This window comes from Manduca sexta, chromosome 6 (genome assembly GCF_014839805.1).
Source record: "Manduca sexta isolate Smith_Timp_Sample1 chromosome 6, JHU_Msex_v1.0, whole genome shotgun sequence".
NCBI lineage: Eukaryota > Metazoa > Arthropoda > Insecta > Lepidoptera > Sphingidae > Manduca > Manduca sexta.
Genome location: NC_051120.1, coordinates 8,551,963 through 8,574,571, shown reverse-complemented (window position 1 = coordinate 8,574,571; position 22,609 = coordinate 8,551,963). Strand labels below are relative to the sequence as shown.

General features: G+C 35.6%; 1 protein-coding gene across 1 annotated transcript; it reads right to left on the bottom strand.

Moving 5' to 3' along the window:
- Window positions 1-34: 34 nt before the first annotated feature.
- On the bottom strand, window positions 35-13,102 carry LOC115448954 (spidroin-2). The gene is given in 4 exon segments (XM_030176596.2): window positions 35-1,390; window positions 1,393-1,586; window positions 10,227-10,286; window positions 13,071-13,102. Coding segments are annotated over 3 exon segments (1,575 nt in total). The 5' UTR covers window positions 10,252-10,286; window positions 13,071-13,102.
- Between the last annotated feature and the right edge of the window lie 9,507 nt (window positions 13,103-22,609).

Below are 22,609 nucleotides of genomic sequence, written 5' to 3'. Positions count from 1 at the left end.
TCTAGAAGCAGGTTTCATACAAATAAACCGGCTCCTAAAATCCTCTTTTGGCATGTAAAATACTGATTTTATTCGATCGAAGTTTGCTAGCTTGCTCAGTTTCTAGGTGGGAGGTATTCTCTGTTAGGCTGCTGTGGTCTTCCACCGGGACCGGCAGGGAAACCAGGACCGCTTGGTCTTCCTGACGGGTAGCCACTACTTCCGCCTGGATAGCTCGAGGAACTGGATCCTGGGTAGGAACCTGAACCAGGATAACCTGGCCCGGAACTTCCTGGATATGATGGTCCTCGTGTGCCACTAGTCCCGGGGTATGCTGTTGATGGTCCTTGTGGTCCTGGACTTCCTGGATAGGATCCACTGCCTGGATAGCCTGAACTTGTTCCTGGATAAGCAGTAGATGGTCCTTGGCCAGAGCTGCCTGGATAAGAAGATCCTGGTCCTGATCCAGGGTAGCCTGGGAGGTAGGTCCGGAACCTCCAGGGTAGCCACTAGACGGTCCTTGAGGTCCAGAGCCAGGGTAACCAGGCCCTTGGGGTCCAAAGCCTCCCGGGTAGGACCCACCGGGTCTTTGAGTTCCAGGGCCTCCCGGGTAACCAGACCCCGGCCTTTGAAGTCCCGAACTGCCTGGATAACTTCCTTGAGGTCCTTGAGGATAATTACCAGGAGATCCAATTATAGAATAGTCATAAAGATTGGCATTGAGACCATAGAGTCCAGGAGCGGAGTTGCAGTCAAATTGGTCCCACCAGACGCATACGAATACTTCTTGTGAGAAGATAGTACCATTAGGGCAGAGAAAGTCGTAGGTTTTGTTATTAGAGCACACATGGAAGGCTTGACAACGAGTTTCTACATCGGCATAATATCCAGGGTAAGCTTGAGATTCACAGTTGAAAGAAGTTTGAGGGACGTCAGAATAGATTGGATAATCAATGTCTGGTGTACCAGGGATAGCAGAGTAGTCGCCACCAGGATAAGCTCCAGTATCTTCAGGTCCAAACCCAGGCGATCCAGGACCAAATCCAGAACCTGGTCCGAATCCTGGTCCTCCTGGCCCGAAGCCTGGAGAACCTGGAGCAAAACCAGGCGATCCCGATCCTGGGAATCCTGAACCGGGGAAACTACCGGGTCCCCTCCCGCCTTGCCCGGGAAACGATCCGGTTTGTCCCGGATAGCCTGAAGGCCCACGAGGTCCTTGTCCAGGATAGCCTCCGGGTCCACTTGGTCCTTGCCCTGGATACGAGGGTCCACTTTGACCTGGATAACCTCCTGGTCCACTAGGTCCTTGCCCGGGGCCACCCTGGCCTGGGTATGATCCTCCCGGGTAGCCAGATAGAGGCCGTTGACTGGTCGATCCTGGATATCCTGGACTACTTAGGTATCCGGAGGGGGTCCAGATGGGTATCCTTGAGTAGAGCTGGAGTAGTCATCGCTTGATGGTCTTATGGGGTAAGAGGTGGTAGTTGAGAAGCCACCTGATTGTGCTGTTGAGTATCCCGGTCGGCTGGACGTCGATCCTGGACCGAACGGTTTCCCTGGTCTGTTGTATTCGTAACCACTTTGAGCGGCTGCTAGAGCCAGTAGCACTGAAAAGAAAATACAAATTTTATTAATCGAAATCAAAGCACAATTGGGTATACTAATACAGAATTAGAAAGGAATTATATAAAAACATACATGCATATAATGTATAAGTTAAGGCCTTTCCCCTATAGGGGTACGCAAGGAGGATTATACAAACAATTTGCTTAGGTTATATTATTATCCATTTCATTCTAAGATGGGTAACGAAATTGAGGCTGAGCTTGGCGTTGAATCGATTTTGGGAATTTATTCTAGAGCCTCAAGGTTCACGTCCCAAATTTTCCCACTGAACCAACATAACGGAAAACAGTCTTGACTATCAAAATATATTACGAACTGTAGCCAAGAACTTAGACTTAGTTGAGTGAGAATGAAGTCATTGCGTAAGACCAAACTGAAAGGCGATCTAAAGTATTCCTATATCATAAATATGCTAAAAACTGCATTACTTAGGCGACCGTTCTACTATTTAAAGCCCGTGACACAATGCCCGTTTAAGAGCAAGATGACATCGCGTGGGACAAACAGCCTGCAAATGGTTTCACAATGTCACTCTAATGGGGAAATTGTTGTAACTCCACCGTAATCTTTGCTGAGCGTAGTTACAAATTTCGGCATGAAAAACTAAATTGTGACATTTCTAGAATAAGGTCGAGATCGAATTGGCGTTTACTAATTTCTAAAATATTTAGTGACTATTCATAACTCTGGTTGAAATAAGTCAATTTCTTGTATTGATATACGCCCTTGTTTTTTATACAAATGACGACGATACGTGTATGCTCGCTGATCTGATGGTAAGCAAACACAAATACCCATAAACAATAGGATCACCACCAGCTATGAATTTCAAAGCACTGTGTGGCATTGTGGAGAGCTCGGCTTCAAGAGAAAAATCAAGCTTATTTAATGGATTCAAAACGAAACTGTCACAAGTGCGTGCTAGCTTTACGCCTATCGTATTCGGTAACAACGGGTCAACAAAAATGGCTGCATATAATAGCTTGGACCTCATTATAATATTTTCTAAATTTCTAATGCTTTGTTTACATGTATTGGGATACCGTTTTGTAATAAAGCGAGGATATCAAAATATTACGGCTTTTATGCATCATTAGTGTCAACTGTCAAAGGTTATTTACAATAATGATTGTTGTACAAATTTCTACCGTGTTACGTATGCAGAATTTGTATTTTTCGATGTAATTTTGTTAATACGTAACGATCGGAATTTCTGGTACCATTTACAGAATTCCGTTTTGCTTGTAGTACGATATATTTAATATGCGCTCGGATAGCGACCACCGGACAGAAAGAGTTATAACCCGCCATAGTGGCCCACGTGTGTCGCGTTCCGGGACCAGCCTGTGTATATCCGGTTCCAACAGGCTGGCACAATAGGGGACCGGCCTATGCTTGATTTTGTACATTATTCTATATGTAATGGCTTTTAATACGAAAAAGAAGCACGTCTGCGAAAACAGCATAAAAATTGGTTAAAAAATGAGCGAGTAATTCATATTTAAAATATTGTAACGTGCAGAAGTGGGCACGTTGTGGGGATATCGCTTCATCTCTTTCTTTCGCACGCGTCGTAATTCCCGATGACGTCACATGTGGATATTTTGTCTCTTTTCTGTTTCTTGTTAACTACCCTTTCCACCGAAATTCAAAGACTTATAACTTTTTGATTTTTTACCGGATTTTAATAATTCCTTTTGTGTTATAATTTATATAACGTAAATATTTGATAATAGTAAAGAATAAAAATGAGTCCGGTACCCTATTGTGTTGACTGCCGAGGGGTAATTATCAACATTCTATTGGACCCCACTACACTTACCATCAGATGCAGTAGGGTCAAATTGCCATGCGCGTATGAAAAAAAACAGCTATTTTGTCATTATTTCACGAATAAAATATATCTATAAGATGCTCGTGTTCTGCAAAATGTATTTAGATTAATGAGTTTTCATCCTATTCGTTCAAAGGGCATTTTAATGTATATTAACTAGAGCTAAATTCGTTTAATAATGTAATAGTAACAACATCAGCCCTGTATATTATACTGTCCCACTGCTGGACACGGACCGCCTCTACTATTGACAAGGATTAGGTCTTAGTCCACCATGCTGGCCTAGTGCGGGTTGATAGATTTCATACACCCTCAAAATTCCTATAGAGAATTTCTCAAGTATACAGGTTTCCTCACGATGTTTTTCTTCACTGCAAAAGCAAGCGATACTTATAATACACGAAGAATGCACACATAATTTTAAAAAAGTCAGATGTGTGTGCCCTTGGGATTCGAACCTGCGGACATTCATCTCTGCAGTCCGTTCTACACCTAACTAGGCTATCGCCGCTTCAAATAAAATTAAATAAATTCGTGAAATTAGAGTACTTATATAATATATAATACGTTATTTTTACCTTTTTATTAGACAAAGCATGTGAGATGGCAAAGGTCAAATATCAGCAGCCCGAATACCTCGAAGCTCGTAAACTTCTAAATGGGCAGCATTGCGTCGTTTAGGAATGTTAAAAATTCATATCGTGGTACTCAGGTCAAAACAACAGAGGTTAGTTGAATAGGCAATTTCGTTTTATCAGCAGATTCATCGGTTTGATTCGCAATCTTAGTGGATTGCGGCCTAACAAGAGGTCAATTGGGTCGTAATTTTGAAAACTCTAGACTACGAATAAGTAGGCACTTACTTAATTACTGTATTTAACGAATAAAATTAATGTAATTTGATTTTTGTATTTACTAAATCAGATAATAATATGCAAATTTTCTTCAATCCAATTTTCCTTATTTTAAATAGTCAAATATAGTTTATCCCCTTATTAATTTAGTATGATTTCATTTTCCTCGTCCTGCCTTATTGTTTTATGTAACTTAAATTCTAATTTAAAATACTGTTTATTATTTGTACCCTTATTTAAAAGATTGTCATATTTATAAAATTATGAACTGAATGAGTAACAATATTTTTTTACTGTGGCGAATATTTAATATCGATTGAGTGATTTGCCGATAATATTGTATGTGAATTGAAAATTTATTCCAAACATCAATATAGAGTTGTTAATAACTATATTTTTGCCAATTCATGAATAATGCGTATTTTAATGAGCATTTACGTAGTTCGTACAATTTGTGCGACAAACGTTACCGTTATAAGGATTTATACACCATTAGAAAGTTTATTGTCAACGTATGAAATTTATCTTATCATTGAGATTTTTTTTTTTTAATAAATCAGAGCCTAAAGATGTTTATACAGTTTTAATACCTATCGTTATGTACATCTATCTACTGTACCAAATCATTCCCTTTCTAATAGGTACCTATTTTTTATTTCTTAAGGGCAACATTTTATCCATGATCCTTATCAAATGATAGGATAAGAGGAGAAGATAGGGAGGTCACTCAAAAACAGATGATCCACACTGGTTTCCCGCTAATGCAATGCAAACCGTACCGGCATCTCAATGCCAACAATTGAAACAAAATACGCAGAGGAAACAAGTTACTTTATAAATTTAAGGAACGGGGATGCTAAAGATAATTTTCACAATTTACACAATCATGTTTCGTATTGGTAACTAGATATCCTCCATTCATATTCCCATTAGTAAAATGACTACTTATACTTCATATTGTGTAACATATGTACATTGCGAGACTGCGTAAAACATTTATGGGCATTATACGTTATAATTTGCAATAAATACAGCAGAAATTATAGAGCTGAAGGAGGAATTCAATATTGCATAATATATGCAAAAACTGTAAAGTCATGGTCGATTTATGTCATACTTCTTTATCTTTTGCGCCAAGATCTAGCTTTTTGCTTAGCGCCTTTTAATTATGGTCTTTTGGCATTGGAATTAACACCATTATGGTAATTGACAAGTATATTATATTAATCAATAATACCCTGTAGACTTGATGTGAATAGTTTCATTTTATGAAGCCTGTGTATCTATTCGGACTTGTCAGGTATTGCCTGTCTTCATTTATTTGATTTCTAAATATGATGAACAAGTTATCCGCAACGTTAATGTTGACAACACTATTTTGACGTTCTTGGTAGATACTTAGTTATACTATAAAAATGCATATTTCTTATGTATTTTAGTGTCGTGGAGATTTAAGTGCGACGATGAATTAATATCAAGTGACCTAGTTTGCCGATTGCACCATTCAATCGCCTATAATCAGCTTAAAACTGAAACACACCAACGATCTTTAAACCTCAGGAGTTAAGCAGAGCCGCAATTAATAGATACTCCCACATTTTGCCAAGTATGTTCCATCCCATGACATAAAAGAAGGCGAGTCTATCGCCATATCGGGCACAAATTCAGACTTCGGGCTGATATTGAACAGAAAACCCCAATATCATTTTGTCCGGGTCGAAAAAACTAATACACGCTTGACATAACTAAATTACTAACCCCTAGTACACAAAATACCTATCTAACGATTTCCATCAATCTTAATGAACGACAATTAAGTCTATAATAGTTCACTGTCAATTGAGCTGTTAAACTGTGTAATCAAGCTGTGAATTAGTCATTAATAACTTCTATTGACGACAAGAAGCACTCGGATCATGACATTAACTACGATCAAAAATTATAAAACCACGCTTTGATTTTTTAACAGCCCATTAAAAAAATTATGTTGTTTTCTCTGTTATTTTGGAAAAGGCGAGTAGAGATTCCAGTATTACGACATATATACTTATGTTTTAAATAGTTATTCGTATAGACATGGCTCCTAGTTCAATTAAAAAAATAACATTTTGGCTTTGGTTAAAATATAATAATAATATCAGCCCTGTATTATATACTTGCCCACTGCTGAGCACGGGCCTCTTCTACTACTGAGAGGGATTAGGCCTTAGTCCACCACGCTGGCCTAGTGCGGGTTGGTAGACTACACACACTTTCGAAATTCCTATAAAGAACTTCTCAGATGTGCAGGTTTCCTCATGATGTTTTCCTTCACCGTTAAAGCGAACGATAATTCACAAAGAATACACACATGATGTTTAGAAAAGTCAGAGGTGTGTGCCCTTGGGATTTGAACCTGCGGACATTCGTCTCGGCAGTCCGTTCCACACCCAACTAGGCTATCGCCGCTTGGTTAAAAATTTAAGTGATTTTTTCAAAACAATACGTTTGTTTTTGACTTTAGTGTAATGTACGTACGATGTCACATTTCTAAAAAGAACACCAATAAAATAATGGTTTTATAACAATTTTGTCACTTTAACTAAAACTGATCAGCTTTATGAACTGACACTTGACCACATCAATTTAATCACGGTTCTTGTACCCCATCATTTAGTTAAAGATATGGAGTGGCAAAACAGTGATGACAACGGATCGTCTAAGAAAATCATTAAAATTAATCGTACCGAGTATGATGTGATTTCGTCTGATCATTATATTTTGCATCGTGTATTGCAATGACCATAATCCTGATGCAACAAAAAATAATGATGAACTCTTAAATCGGATATTTGATTTTGATGACAGAAGGCCGTGAAATGGGCAAATGTGTCTTGATGGAGAACCGTATAAGATAATGCGTGCTTTTTAAATATTATTTTGAAAAATTAACCGACTTCTTTTCAATATCATGACATTATTTGATATTTAAAAATTGAAAATCGAACAGCATTTTTTTAAGAACTAAATATTCCATATTCAATTGTTATCAAACAGATTACGCTAGTTACAGCTAGGTGGGACATCTCGTGCGCGCGCATCACGATCTCCAAATGAAACAATGGAACAAGGAAGCTGGAACTTTCAGACGAAACTAAACCAAACTAGGACATAAATGTACTCTCATATTTCGCTCTTGTTCTAGTAAGCGATCTCATGTTTATTACACAACTTGAATTTAGAACATGCTCGCTTTAAATGTAAAATTACTGAATTCCGAAGAAATTTTGCTATAAAATCCACGCAGTGTTGCCTGGAAATCGAACTAAGAAACTGCCGGTTATCAAACCAAGGAAGTGATAACATCATCTGTTCACTATCCACCTCAGACAATTTAAACTAGGAATGCACTAAGAATATAGAACGTTCGAAGTTCGAACGTAATCCAATTGACATTCCTAACCCATCCCAACCTAGGAAGAGGCGCTAATTACGTAATTAACTAAGTTTAAACAGAAACGTGTGAAGTTGATTAACAACTATAGATTATTCGTTGTACAAGTGAATGAGATTTTGCAAATAGGAAAGTCCATTGTTCGTGGCTCGTTTGTATTTGGGTAAATGGACTAATGAAGTACTCTTCACGTTGCACATTTGTTTACTTCACATCTAATGTTTTAGGTTATATAATTAAACTTTAATTATAGAATTTATTGTAGAGCCAATTGCTGATCCAGGGGCGCGCGAAGGGTAAAGTAGATCTATTGTGACTGGTTATTCTAAACCTTAGATCCGCCATCGTGTAATACTTAGCTGTTGTTTACATATCCATATTTTATATATTATAATGGCATAATAGCGCTCTGAGGTCCTGGGTTCCGAATCCCGGGTCGGGCAAAGTGATATTTGGGTTTTTCTGCTCAGTATCAGCCCGGAGTCTGGAATTTGTGCCCGATATGGCGATAGGCTCTCGCCCCCTATCACATCATGGGACGGAACATACTTGGCGAAAAGTGGGTGCCCTAGTTGCGCCTCTGCATACCCCTTCGGGGATAAAATGCGTGATGTTATGTATGTTTATGTATAATGGCATAAGCAAGTCGGCCTATTGGTAAGCACCACTACTAATCACATTAAGTAATAGTAACAAGTATTAAGATGATAAATTAAAAAAATCTCTAGTAGTCATAACGCGCTCGCCGTCCGCGTATTTACTGCAAATTGACACTGATAATACTATAGAAATTTATCTCATACACTTTAATACCCAAGTGCATTGGTTATAGCCTATCGTTCATTTATGCTTAAAGGCAAAACTAGACAGAATAGTGTTACCTACTACTGTTTCTTGCAATTTTGATTGGTTATTATTTCCATTACTTATCGGCTATAAATTATTTGCTTGTTTACTCATTTTGATGGGTCAAGCGCTGTATTTGCAGAGCAAAGATAATAAGTCATTCAGCACTGTTTACTGTTAAAGCAATAACGTGTTTACTTTTCAATAATCTCCTCCTAACCTCAGGCAATATTAGTATTAGGTTCGAATCAATTTTAAGGCTGATACTTAATTGATAAAATAAAACAAATTCAGTAAAAAGAAAAAGGCCAAACTACATATTTATTGGAAGCAATAAATAAAAATATAGAGTTTATACTTAATATTTCTTTTTTATGGAACTTCGAACCACAAACTAGGTGAAAAGAATTGAACAACGTTGTGGAAACAGTATGAGTATTATGACTATTGACATTTCAAATGCATTGTCTCAGTCAAATTAGATGTAGATCGTAGTTCACAAAGTACTGTGGGAACGTGGCGACGAAACGCGACGTGGTCATGTTGCGCTAGGCACGGGCTAGTTTTTCATAAAACTAAGAAAGATCTGATCATAAGCAGAAATTATTCGAATTTGAGTTTATAGAGTATTTGATAGAGGCCTTGATAGTTCTCTCCCGTATGTGACAGACAAGCTATTTGGTCGATTTATATTTATAGATATTGAGGCTTAAATTATGAGGTGCCTCAGTGTAAAGATCGTATTGTAGTATCAGATAGAATTTACTAAAAAAGTGGCATTATTTCTATTTAAGTACCGGAGCAAAGTAAATAGCTAATCGCTGCATTCAAGTTTACAAAAGAAAACTCTATTGATGATGATTTTCAATATCTAAAATAATTCTTTATTTCTTTTAATTTATTTGTCGTAATATTATTGAAATACCTGTGTCCTAGGAATATACTAAATGTACCTCTGATAATCATAATACTAATTATTAATTGCTATGTGTCACAATGATTGCACGGCGGAGAGGAGCGAAAGTAGATGTGCCCTCGAATCAGAGACGAATCCTGCACATCTAATGATTAGACTGTTATGAAACAAAGAAGCCAGTAGGCAGACCAAATTACAGACACATATCGACTAAAATAGGCTGTGATTTCCTTCGAGATAGAGATGCCACCAATACACGCACCGTTCCAAAATTATCTGTATCCCATGAAATATCTAAGCTAGATTAAGTACAGGTAATTTTCTAATAGAAAAATTCACAAAAATTCGGTTTTCCTGATCTTGGATTCGTAGGCGGTATCTTACCCGTTCTACAATCTAACTTTTACGACTATACTTCTCGACAATAACGTACGCTGTGTAGCAGTCGCGAAGGGTCCATAAAACACGATTCCTGCCGGCTTCCTTTTCGTAATTTATGTAAAATCTAATTATCAGTAGAACGATCACCAGACCGCATTTATGCATATTATTAGTCCTTTAAGTTGTGTCGGATTCCCTTACGGAAAATTTCATCCTTCGCCAAAGCTTTGTAAACTGTAAATCTTAGCATAAATTTGTTATAGGAATTGACTTAAAAACAAAGCCAATGTTTGTAGGCCCTAACTTTTCATCGCCGCAAATTGTCACAAAAAAAAATGGCGGGAAAATTATACTCACAGCAGAACGTTGATAAACGCAGCATGATGTCGGTGCTGCTTGTGATGTCTTAAACTAAACCTGGAAACAAACAAAACGTTCACTAAAAAGCTTCTGTTAATCTATGAATACAAACAAAGGGACAAGATGGAGACCGCCTTGGGACACGCGGTGCGTATGTCAGGAACTAAGAGTGGATTCGTGACCGATGCATCACTCGGGGCGATGCAATGCATTTCCCATCATTAGTCCATGGGTCATAAGATCGACTAATCTAAATAGATTGGATTGCCATATTAATTTTGATTTAAAGTTTTGATAAAGGATTTCACAGACTGCATAATTAGCTGTCAGATGTTTATCTGTATATCTGTATAGTATTTGAATATAGTAATTAAATTGCTACTGAGGATAGCGAGTTCTAATCCCCGTATGATATAAAAGTGATAATGACTCAAATCTTAAACTTATTCAAACTACAAAGCAATGAAGTAATTTCTATTTAATTATAATTTGGTGTTCCACTAATTGCATCGTAATCTTTTAAATGTATTCTAATAAAAAAAAATCTACATTAAATATTTATTCTATCTAATTTAAATAAACAATGAATATTGTAGTCGCCACAAAAACAATCAAAAACAATAATTGTTTGGTCCGCTAATCTGTATTCTGTACCAACATTATTGAGTATTCTATTAAAATCACCGAAGTTTATTACAAAATATTGTTCAGTCGCCAATAAAAGACACTAGCTTTATGCCATAATTATCTAAAAGTGCTAAGAATTTCGAAGAAAAAGTAAAATAGTTTACACCTATTTAGATTAATTTGTACTTCATGAAAAAATACTTCTGTATTGCCAAACAAAGGAATATAAGTTTTGGTTATAATTAAAGAGCTTACAAATTACTGCGCAAAATACTTTAATAGTCACTTAAGGCGTGAAGTGAAATGTGAAGAATGCTTTCCCATGATAAAATCGCTATTGTTTTCAAAGTGCGGCTTAAACTGTGTTAAACTTTGTTAGTCTTTTTAGCAATTTAATGTAATTAAAATTCGTTAAGAGTGTCTATTATTATAACATTTTAATTAGGGCACCTTCAATCTAGCTGCGCGGCTGCAGGCTGTGATCGCGCGGTAAGGTAAACCCATAAGAATTGCTACAACACAAACTACGCTAAAGTAAAAGACCTAAGTGCGCCTATATATTACAGCTAAGTGCACTGCGGCTGCAGCTTGGCAGTCGCGCATGTCGTTTATATGGATTTTTTTATATGGATACTGCCGCGCGTTAGCCGCGCAGCTAATTTAAAGGCGCCCTTATACGTAGTGTTTTATGTAGAGCCGATTTTAAATTTCAGTTAGATTAACAACTTTTGGTAATATAGAATCCAGATGCTTGATTCCATTACATCTACATATGAATATTTTGAAGCACCTACTCGCAAGTAAATGTTTGGCTTTACAAGTATATTCTCATGTAATATCACTCAATAATAATAAAATGTATCTTCAGTTAGTTTGTGGGTCATTTTCCCTGTTACCGATTACTTCTTTATAATAAATAAGAAAATAAATTAGTCTCTTGTATGGGCGCATATTATGTTAATTTTTGAGTATATAAAAATAGATATAATGAAATAAACACCTATATACTGTGTCAAATTATATGAAAGTATTAGTAACATTGCTAACAAAATAAATATTTGAAACCTTAAATAGTTTAAAAGCGAAAGAATTTAGTAATTTAATATTCGATCGTAAAATATAATATTGAATCACTGATGTATAAAAATGTTTTTTATTATTTACTAAGTCCTAAAGTGCGTTTTTTTACAAATTAAGAGAACGATTAGTATTTATTTTGCTTTTCATAAAGCTTACAGTATACCTACAGCAAAAGTCATATTCTAATAATATGCATTTTATTTACATAATATTATTACCCAATTAAGTAACGGTATATAAAAAATAGTAATGTTTAAAACTTTATAATAACAGCGCCTACAACACCCAGACAATGTAAACTAATAAAACGGAAACTTGGTCGGAACTATTAATTCCCGAACCACAATATAAATTGATAAAAACACCTTAGAGTATGTTAAGTGCAATGCGCGATTGTTCATTACGCACCACAAAAAATTTGCATTGTCAAAGACTAGTTCGGAAAAACACGACTATAGTAATGAGAAAAGAATTTAGCCCCAGACATTGTTTCGCTATTGCTGTTATGATTGCTTACATATTTAATTGTATTTTAACAATGCGTAAAAAGGTTTTCACACTTTCACATAATCATTTTTAATTGATTGATTATTTAAATTACGAAGACAAGAAAATCTACATAGTCTTTGGAAGCTGGCTGGTGTTAAAAGAGGTTTGATAGCGATGAACGTTTGCTTTTAAATAAGGAAGTTTCCCGCGTTATTTAGGAGGCACTATGCTTCTTGCGGAATTTTGAAATATAAACATTCTTTCAGAGCCATTGATAAAGTAAGCATGTGTAAATAAAATTTACAAACTAAATGATTGAATTGCTGTCTATGTCACAATATTTGAAAACTCACAAGTCAGAAGTAGGGCGGGCGGTAAGCCATATTGAAAACTTCGTATCTATTTATCTTTAAATATTTTTTTTTTTGTAATAAGTATAAGTAGTAAATTCCATAATAGATATTATGTAATAAATAGTAAGGATTTAAATTTTTAAGTATGTCAGGCAGTGTCCAAATTCCACAAAACATCCTGTCACATTTGTTCTTAAATAATTTTTCAATTTCACTTTCGGTTCCAAATTCAAAATTATTATAACACACTATAATGCCAAAAATTTAAATTTCGAACTTATTTTCAACTCACCGTGTACGTACGGAGCGCTAGCACGAAGGCGCGGACTGCGGAGTGGTGCGCACACGCAGGCTTTTATGACCGTTGCAATAGCAACCACCACCGCTGGCGAAGGGATGCGCCAAGAGGGAGTGTGCTTTTGCAAAACCGGGTCACTATGGTTTAGTATTGCGGTTAAAAAGCTTTAGCTCGCCGAAGGTTGTGGGATATAGTATTGAAAATTTAATTGTTTTTGTAATTGAAATGTGGTTTCTACATTAACAAATAGTTTTCGTTGTTACGTCTGAGAAAACGGTAATTAAAATTTTAAACCGAATATAGTGCGGATCTGAATAAATACTTACTTCTCACTATTATGTGGCAAAACAAGTTTAGTCAAATAAAAACGTTGTTTTAAAATATTTTAGATAACAATCGGCGCCACGAATTATATTATACAATGAAAGTTCCTTAGTTGTGCAACTAAAATATTTAACTTAATTTATATTATAATGTCAAATATCTCGACTGAATAACATCGTAAGAAAACAAGAAAGGTGAATAGAATCACTATTCCAGATACAATTTTTAAAATCTTTAACATAAATCCTTCTAAATTAAAAAATAATAATTTATAGATCAATTACTAATGATTGTTACTCTACGTTTTTATCTGTACATACGAAATTGAGTGTATTTTTCTATGATACAGTCAATTTAATAATTTATATTTCAAACCAACAATTTGTCAAAATAGTTTTATTATTATGATAAAAACGATCTTTGTCCTAAATTTAATTTTTCGAACGTCGATTGCGATCGCCATATTTCAATAATACCATAAATACTAACTGGCCAGTAATCATCATCGACAATTCTTATTTAAAATAAAAAATAAATTCATAGACTAAAATCTGATTTATAGACGAGTGTTGTCGCTAAAAAGGAGTGACAAGCGATTTGATATCGCAACGAAGATGACCGATAGCTTGATTGGAAGAGCTTTCTACCGATCCCAAATTGATACGATAATCCGATATTAATCGAAACCGTCGTTTTGATAGGATCTCTGTATATAAGTTTATTGTGAAATTGTCATGTCAGTCAGCGTTTTTGGTTAATTGAAAAGTTAAATAATATTTTATTAAAACTGCTTGCCAGGCAATACCCAATGTGAAAGAGCTTTTATCAATTCGCCCCGTTAATACTGTGCGACAATGCTATAGCCGAAATGTGATGGATATACTTGATTCATGTCTTATTTAGAATTTATTGTGCAATTTATGCATTTTTAGATCAATCTGTATTGCCATTGCTTTATTCATCGTTCAAGTCACTAGACATATCAAAATTTCACCGTGACTGTTTCTACCTGTACATTGGCAAAATCATCGTCTGTCAACAATGGAGCCACAATCTACATATTATATTAAATCGATTTATGCATACATATTTGACATTAAACGAAGAAACAAACTCAAAATAACACTTTTATCAAAGATGGCGTAGGCAGGAGTTCACCTAGGACTTGCACTTTTCGCCACGTGTGTCACGGTCCTGTGATTTTTTTGTTTGCTTTGAAAGATCAGACGAGCTTGCCGTTCGCTTGATAGTAAGTGATACGACAGCCCATAAAGGAGAAACACCACCCAACACCTTGAATTACAAAGTATTGTTTGCTGTTTGTTTAAGTCTGATTATGTCCAGTGGTTACATTGGCTACGATGTTTTTCAAATGGGAACGCAACAGTGACTACACACTGCTGCTTGGCGGCAGAAATAGACATTGCGGTGGTACCTACTCTGGCGGACTCTCACATATGAGAGACCTACCACCACGTTTAGGGTCGAACGCCATATCGGGCATAAATTTAAAATTCCAGGCTAATACACCACAAAGACATGACATTATAAATATTTCTGTATTCTCTGGCAGTTTTTGGATCAGAAATCAGAGCCATCATATAAGAGCAAAGCAATTTTTTTAATGTATAACGCGTGACTGAAGCTATAAATATAATCTTAATATCACATCTTCGCATTATACGTGGACGAAATTTATTAAACATAACACCTTGTGTATGTTGGTCGCTTATCGGTCGGATAAAAAATATCTTACCAACGGCAATCTGCATGACGGTCATCAAAAAATCTGCAAGATGCCAGGGCCAGCTACTTAAAATTCCGATTATTAGTTTAAGAGATTAAGGTAAACTCCCTCATTCTTCCCCTTTATACTTAGAAACTTCACCTATAAGTAGACAATCTAGATTATAAAATATAAAACGTGTTTCCTGCCATGTTATGTATAAATTAATTTGTTAATATAGAAATTAGTATTAACGAAACATAATTTATAATCGCGTTAATAATATTTTATTAATAAAAACACAAGATTTCGTATCATAATATTCTATGGAATCTGTTTTACATTATGCTAATTCCTAAATGTAATTTCTTAATTCTCTCCAGCTATACATATTTTCTGTTTGTGTGTGTCAGTTATTTGTTAGTGAGCATCACTGCATAATTTGCGAGTCAGCATAGATATATTCTCAAAAAAAATAAAAAAAAAAAAAATAAGACGGAATAAAATATTTGTTCGCAAATATTTTGTCGAAAAGTTGTATCATTGTAAAAAGTAGGTAGATAATATTATAACTTTAACTTTACGGACGACCAACACCTCAGTCCTCCTCGTGACCATGAAGGCTGCAAAGTCTTTGTAACGTCGGTACAAAATTATAATGTAAAGAACCGCGAAAAAATACAAAAAATATTCCTATTTCAATCAATAGTTGTTATTAAAAAATGTATGCAGTATTTCTTCTGAGCAGATGTGCTATTCGATGAGATGTCCATCTTCTCAGCAGGTTAAAAATACAATTTGGTATTGAAATATATACTGACTACGAACATTAAACTTAATACCAACATGTGTAACTCTAGATTCCCAATTAAACATCTCGTTATTCTTGGGTCACATTTTGTTGTGAAATCATCTGATTTCTGCGGAAAGCAATGCAGCAAATACATTGGTTACTCAAGAGATGCGCACAACCCAATTCCCCTTATTAGTACATCCTAGAAATCTAGATATACTTAATAATGCCTATCCATCTACGTTGTTATGTAATTTTTTTCGGTAGCTGTAAATGATACACTTATTTTGGCGCGCGGTGGTTTTTGTTCATATTGGATAGGCCTTTGCATTACAAAGTTTTTTTTATACAACAGAACGGTGGGACGATTTATTCCCTCGCCTGAAGATCAGTGCCGTGACTAGAGGGCGCCTTGAAATTATCCGCTCTGCAATGTAAATCGATATAAAAAATACGCGCGTCTGTCGCGCTGCAGCCGCGCGGCACTAAGCGGCAAATTGAAAGCCCTTTTAGGTCTTTAACTTTAGCATCGTTTATGTTCTAGCTATTCTTATGGATTTAAAAAGCAGGACGTTTAATTAGAGGGCATCCTTTTTTAAAAACTTATATTTTTAATTAATTACAAATAATTGTTTTATTTACTTCAAATATTCCTACATTCTTTGAAGAAAGTAACATTTGGGTATTTCCAACAATATTATCATACAGTGGCGCTAGTACTATAATTATCCTCGAAGGCTTACGTCGAGCAGAAAGTAGCGAAATTATACTTTACCAGAGCTGTTATTGTCTGCTTCATGATAAATATTGTCAACACATAAACAGCAGTTTGGGACACTAAATCAGTAATTTTAAAACTCAAAATCTAAGGAACAACAAAACTGACAGTTTTTTATACTATATATTTTAAAAGAAAAATAAAACTAGCTAAATATAGATCTGCAACAAACGAACTCCATTTAAGGCAAAGCTTTCGTAGATTTAAATAAATATCAAATAACAATTGGAAAGAATCCGTGAACTGGTTTAGCTTGCCATAATAGTGTCACAATGGACATATATGCCTAATTTTATTGTCAAGACTTTTACGACTTGTAGTAGCAGTTTCCTATTACTATTGCGGCGCCAAAATTAATAAGTAGTCATAATATAATGTAATTATGTTAATGAGGAAACAATTTTAATAATATTAGCCGTCAACGATTGGTTTTTTCTTTTGTATGCGGGTGTGGGAAAATAAACAGCCGTTCGTTTACCTAAGCCAAATCGTTTCTTTAAGTATATCAATCTAACTCTACAAAGACAAGACAATTGGTAGTAAAGATGCCTAAACTTATTCAATGTGATGTTGACTGCAGGAACGGCTCCTTACAAAAAACTTATTCGACGAAATCATCGTGTATCAAACCTGTGTTTGAAATATAGGGTAAATAAAATCCCCAGGGTTTACAATTGAGTTTACAGTTGTCCATCTAGCCTATGCTCGCGACAATCTAAACAAAAGACGTAAACTAAATATCTATTGTTATAAATTAATTAATTTTGAATTTCATAGCAACAATGTGTTCTGAGTTAGTCATGCACAGTTATTCAACTTTAGTGGTATGAGATATTCATGTCATTTGTCTAATGACAGCGAGCCTTAAGTGAACGGGTAGGAGGTTCGATTAACAATACGGGAAATATAAAACTTTGAAGAAATAATACACGTGAGTTGCTAGTGGGTTGAATTTATGCTTAGTACAGAGATTTACTTGCAAACAGGATACTAAGGATGGAAGATATCTGGTCAAATTGTAAATGTGGGCTCTATTCCATCCCTTACAAGGAAAAGAAGACTATTTTCTTTTATTACCTGCCCAAATGGCGCTCAAATGCGGAATCGGCACAATCAATTTATTGAAGCAAGTTCTAGAAGCAACTTACACAGTCTTTCGCTACTGCTCAACGTCAACTTTTCTGCAAGAATTGCGCACGCCTTTAAAAATCGCTTCAAAATAATAAAACGATACCTTCAAACAATAATGACCCTAAAACAAAGTTTCACACACCGCAACGCTACAATTACCTATGCGTGTGGTGAACCTGACATTGTGCGTATCATTACAGAGGATGCCATCTGTCAAAATCGTGCTATTAGCTATATCATTATTGCAAAACATCGTGTGTGGACTCGCAATCACTTGGTTTTTAACTTGTGCCCGTGACATGGAGCTGGTTTTATGGGAACCATTTTAATTTGACCCCGGAGTTTAGGGCCTATTATTTTCAAGACATTTTTTATCAAATTTAAGATCATCCATAATGTTTTTAGTATCCGACGAAAAAAGGGGGCGGTTATAAGCTTAAGGAGTGTACCTACGTGTATATTTGTCTATGACTAATCTAAGGAGTGTACCTACATGTATGTTTGTCTATGTTTAAAAGTTGATGTGATCGAGATAGTTATAATTGTTTGAAGATCATCAGCTAATTTCCTACTTTCATTGTTCGCTTGATTTAAAACTTGGTGTATCGTTACTTCGATAGTATTTCTGAAAAGTTATTTTGATAGATTCTGATGAAACTATATTGCAAAAGAACTCAGAATTTTTCAGTTTAGGATTATTTTAGTTCCTAATTTACTCAACGTTGCTTACAAAATTGGCTTCCTTTCTTTGCCGGAACATGCAATTCTTGACATTTAACAGTGACGGGTGGTAGCCAGACTTCGCTACCACTAAATAATCGATTATCACCGCTTACTTTATATTATCGCGTGATGGGATGAAATGTGTGTTCATGCAAATTTTATTGTTAATTATTTAGGTAGCAATATTTGGCACTGTCGAGTCTTATATAAGGTCCCACGACTAATCAGTGTATAGACAAAACACGCACGTCTGGGAGCCAATTGCTTGACCTTTTTGTTTTTGGAAATATTAAAGGAGGAAGAACGATACGAACACGTTGATTATATCGACCGGCCTGACAACACTTTTCTAACCAATTTTCCACCGCCGCCGTAGGTAAAAACTAAAAACGCTTTGATTAGACTATATGGGGCGGTAAGGGAGTTAAATATACCCAAAAAAACTACACCATAACTTTGAATTACAAAGTATACATTTAATGTTAAGTCTAAATCTAGTTTAACATGGGCTTATTCACACAGGCAACAATCCTACCAGGACTTCATAGTCTAAGAAGATGCAACAGCCACACAAAGCGAGAACATCCGTCAAGGCCCCACGTGACTGCACAAGGGGTAATGGCGTTGTATTTGCGATTCATCGCAGGCACGATCGCTTATCGCGGCCATTTAGCGAAACACAGAGCACATCATTACGCGTCTATACGTCAAATGGGACTGAAAGGACATCTTTGGGTTTCACAATTCGCGAGTAGGGTTTAGCAATACTTGTGTGCTGTTTTAGATATGTGAAACAGGGTCTTTCATCTCCTTTTACTTATTCTTTCAGTGTGTTGCTATTCATTGTTGAACCAAGGTACTTTTTCATTATCTACATTTTTTTCTGCATAAATACTTCTTTGAGTAAACTATGCTTAATCGACAGTAAATAATAAATAATTACATTTAGTTAATAGTAGAGAAAAGGCGAATGTTAAATTTAGTTTTGTATCTGGCAAAAGACGTGTAACTAAGCGAAGAACTTTAATTGGATTGTTGACTTGTAAATTGGAAAGGGGAGTCGTTAATTTAGTGTTTCAACACATTTTTATTAATCAGGTGTAGCGTTGTTGCTCTGTCAGAATCTATAAATCCAGCATATGTTTGAACAAAATAGATAAAAGGTAACAAGAGACAAAAAAACAACTGCAATATATGTCGAAATTTATAAAAATTCTTAACAATCATCGCACATGAATTTGAATATACTATCTTAGGTTATGTTTCAAAATGTCTATTTGACTCTTTGGCCTGTGTTCACCAGTGGGCATCCTGTGGTTCTTGGTAATCGTGTGGCTCTATATACGTAAGAATTACATAAGCTCATTTCCGGATCATACGCACAATGATCATTTATTTGATCTTCTATATAAGAGTTCAAAGGTTAATCCCAAATTGTGATCATTTGCCATTATTTTACTGGAGCTCAATTTGTTCAACGAGAAATATGACAATTTAATTTGACATTTTGTTATTGCGCACGCAAAAATTGTGAATCCGTTATTTCTTACATCAAAGCCACTTTCGCCAATGTTTTCGTATCTACTTCCTGACATCAATTCGGAAATTGTGGCTTTAAAGGTTTCGAAAACTAACTACAGAACTGTCTAATAGAATTTCGATGTCAAAATTCTTTTAACCGATAACGATACAATAACGATAATATATTTTGATTCGTACAAACCTTACTATCTGGCACTAATAACGAGAAAGTTTGTTTGTAAAGATGTTTGTAAAAATATAAGAATACATCCTGAAAAAGACGCGCATGAAACAACCAGTTCTCATAAGACAGACCAAATTGAACAGTATTTTGCTATCGGTTATAAAATTTCTACACGACATTGATAATCGGCCGCGCGAGCAAGTGAACGCGTGCGAGTGTATACCAGAAAAACATCGATTTTCCATACAAGATATACTCTCATTGTTCGATTGTTAGCTAGTAAATGGATTAGCATTGTGATGTGACGAAATATTTTGTGACTGGCCAATTATTCGCGAAGATTGACGTACAAGATAACAATGCCTGACGAGGCCAAGGAAGATCTAATTAAATGTAGTCGATTAGAGTGCGCCCCAACTTATCTCTGTTAGAATCAACTAAATTAGGGAGGGGAGATGTACCTATGTTGTTAACACAAAATTAATTGAAAGTGCGAGATGTAACGTATTTTTTTATTTATCCAATTTTATTTGCTTATTGATAATATTTTGTTGAATTGTTAATAAAAATGCTTCTGAAGAGCTAGAAGATGCTCTCTCGCTAACATTGTACTGACTTTCAATTTCATTGTTTTGACTAAACATATCATTATGTTTAAAGAGTTCTAAAACTATCTGTATAGAGTTGTCTTGGACTATGTTATAAAATACGCCATCTAAAAATATATAAATACATAAATTCATTGTCTTAACAAGATCTAAACTTACGTATTAGTTATTATTCTATGCCTAAAATACTTCTAGGAATGCACATTTAAATAAAATTTGAATAATGACTGCAGCTTTAGCTCATAGGTCGAAATGATATCATACGGTTTCAGGCAAAGACGTTCTATATGAGAAGTCAGTGATCTTTGCAAGCGGGTGATGTGTGCCTATAATTAAATAAGATCAGTTGCTAAAGGGCATTTGAAAAGTTATAATTAATGACATGTATACACACAAATAGAAATTTTTATTATCGTATTGTTAAGTGAAAGTAACAGATGACTATCTGCGTGATAATTCGGTGAGTTTAGATTCAATAATTATCATTGTTGCGATATCCAAAAACGTAGCCTCTAAGTGTTAGAAATCGCTAGGGAATAATTTATGATCATTACGTACCTATCTGAACCTATTTATCAAATAATTTGAAAGAAAAAAAATCAACTTACTAAATCTTTGAATAATTAAAAAGTGAACTCTACCATCTAGAGTCTAAGCTAAGAGAATCAAGATTAAAGCTTTCACTGATCATGCTTTTATCGCCGAAGAGGTAAGCAGAGATGCAACCAGGGACCCATTTTTCACCATACGTGTTCCGTCTCATAAAGTGGGAAAGTAGCTTATCGCTATCTTTTGCACTAATTCCAGACTCCGAGTTGATACTGAGAAGAAAAATCTAATGGCAGCCATACATGGTGACGATATATCGATGATGTCGGTTTGCGCAGTTTTATCGAACGTAATTACGATGTAAACTGACGCAGTGACGATCAATGCAGATTTCGATGATGTGTGGAAAATATATGAATAAGTATAACTACAAACTCTTTTCACTACGATAAATCATTGTGGTGTATGACGGGCATTTGCCCGACCCGTGATTTGAAACCGGAACCTCGGAGCAATGTCGTACAGCGTACGCAATACAACTACGCCACCGAGAAGGAAACAGACTAATAAATAATATGTGTTAATAAACCTCCTTGGTTGACTGTCAGGATGTGTAAGTAATAATAATAATATCAGCTCTGTATTATATACTTGCCCACTGCTAGGCACGGGCCTCTTCTACTACTGAGAGGGATTAGGCCTTAGTCCACCATGCTGGCCTAGTGCGGTTTGGTAGACTTCACACACCTTCGAAATTCCTATAGAGAACTTCTCAGATGTGCAGGTTTCCTCACGATGTTTTCCTTCAACGTTAAAGCTAACGATAAATTCACAAAGAATACACACATGATTTTTTTCTTTTTTTTTAGGACTAGTCAGAGGTATGTGCCCTTGGGATTTGAATCTGTGGACATTCGTCTTGGCAGTCCGTTCTACACCCAACTAGGCTATCGCCGCTTAATATGCATGGATGTGTAAAAAGCACAATAAATCAGTCCGAAGGGTGTGAACTGCTCGCATTATCATCCATCACATCCGTAACTGGTGGCGCAAAAACGTGTGCATTGATTGCGTAGGAATAATTATAATTTGCATTTAGCAAGCAGCCATAGCAACGTCATTTATTTCTATGTGATATTAGAGACATTATATTTTAAACATTACTATGCATCAATATTCAAAAAAACCGAATTAAC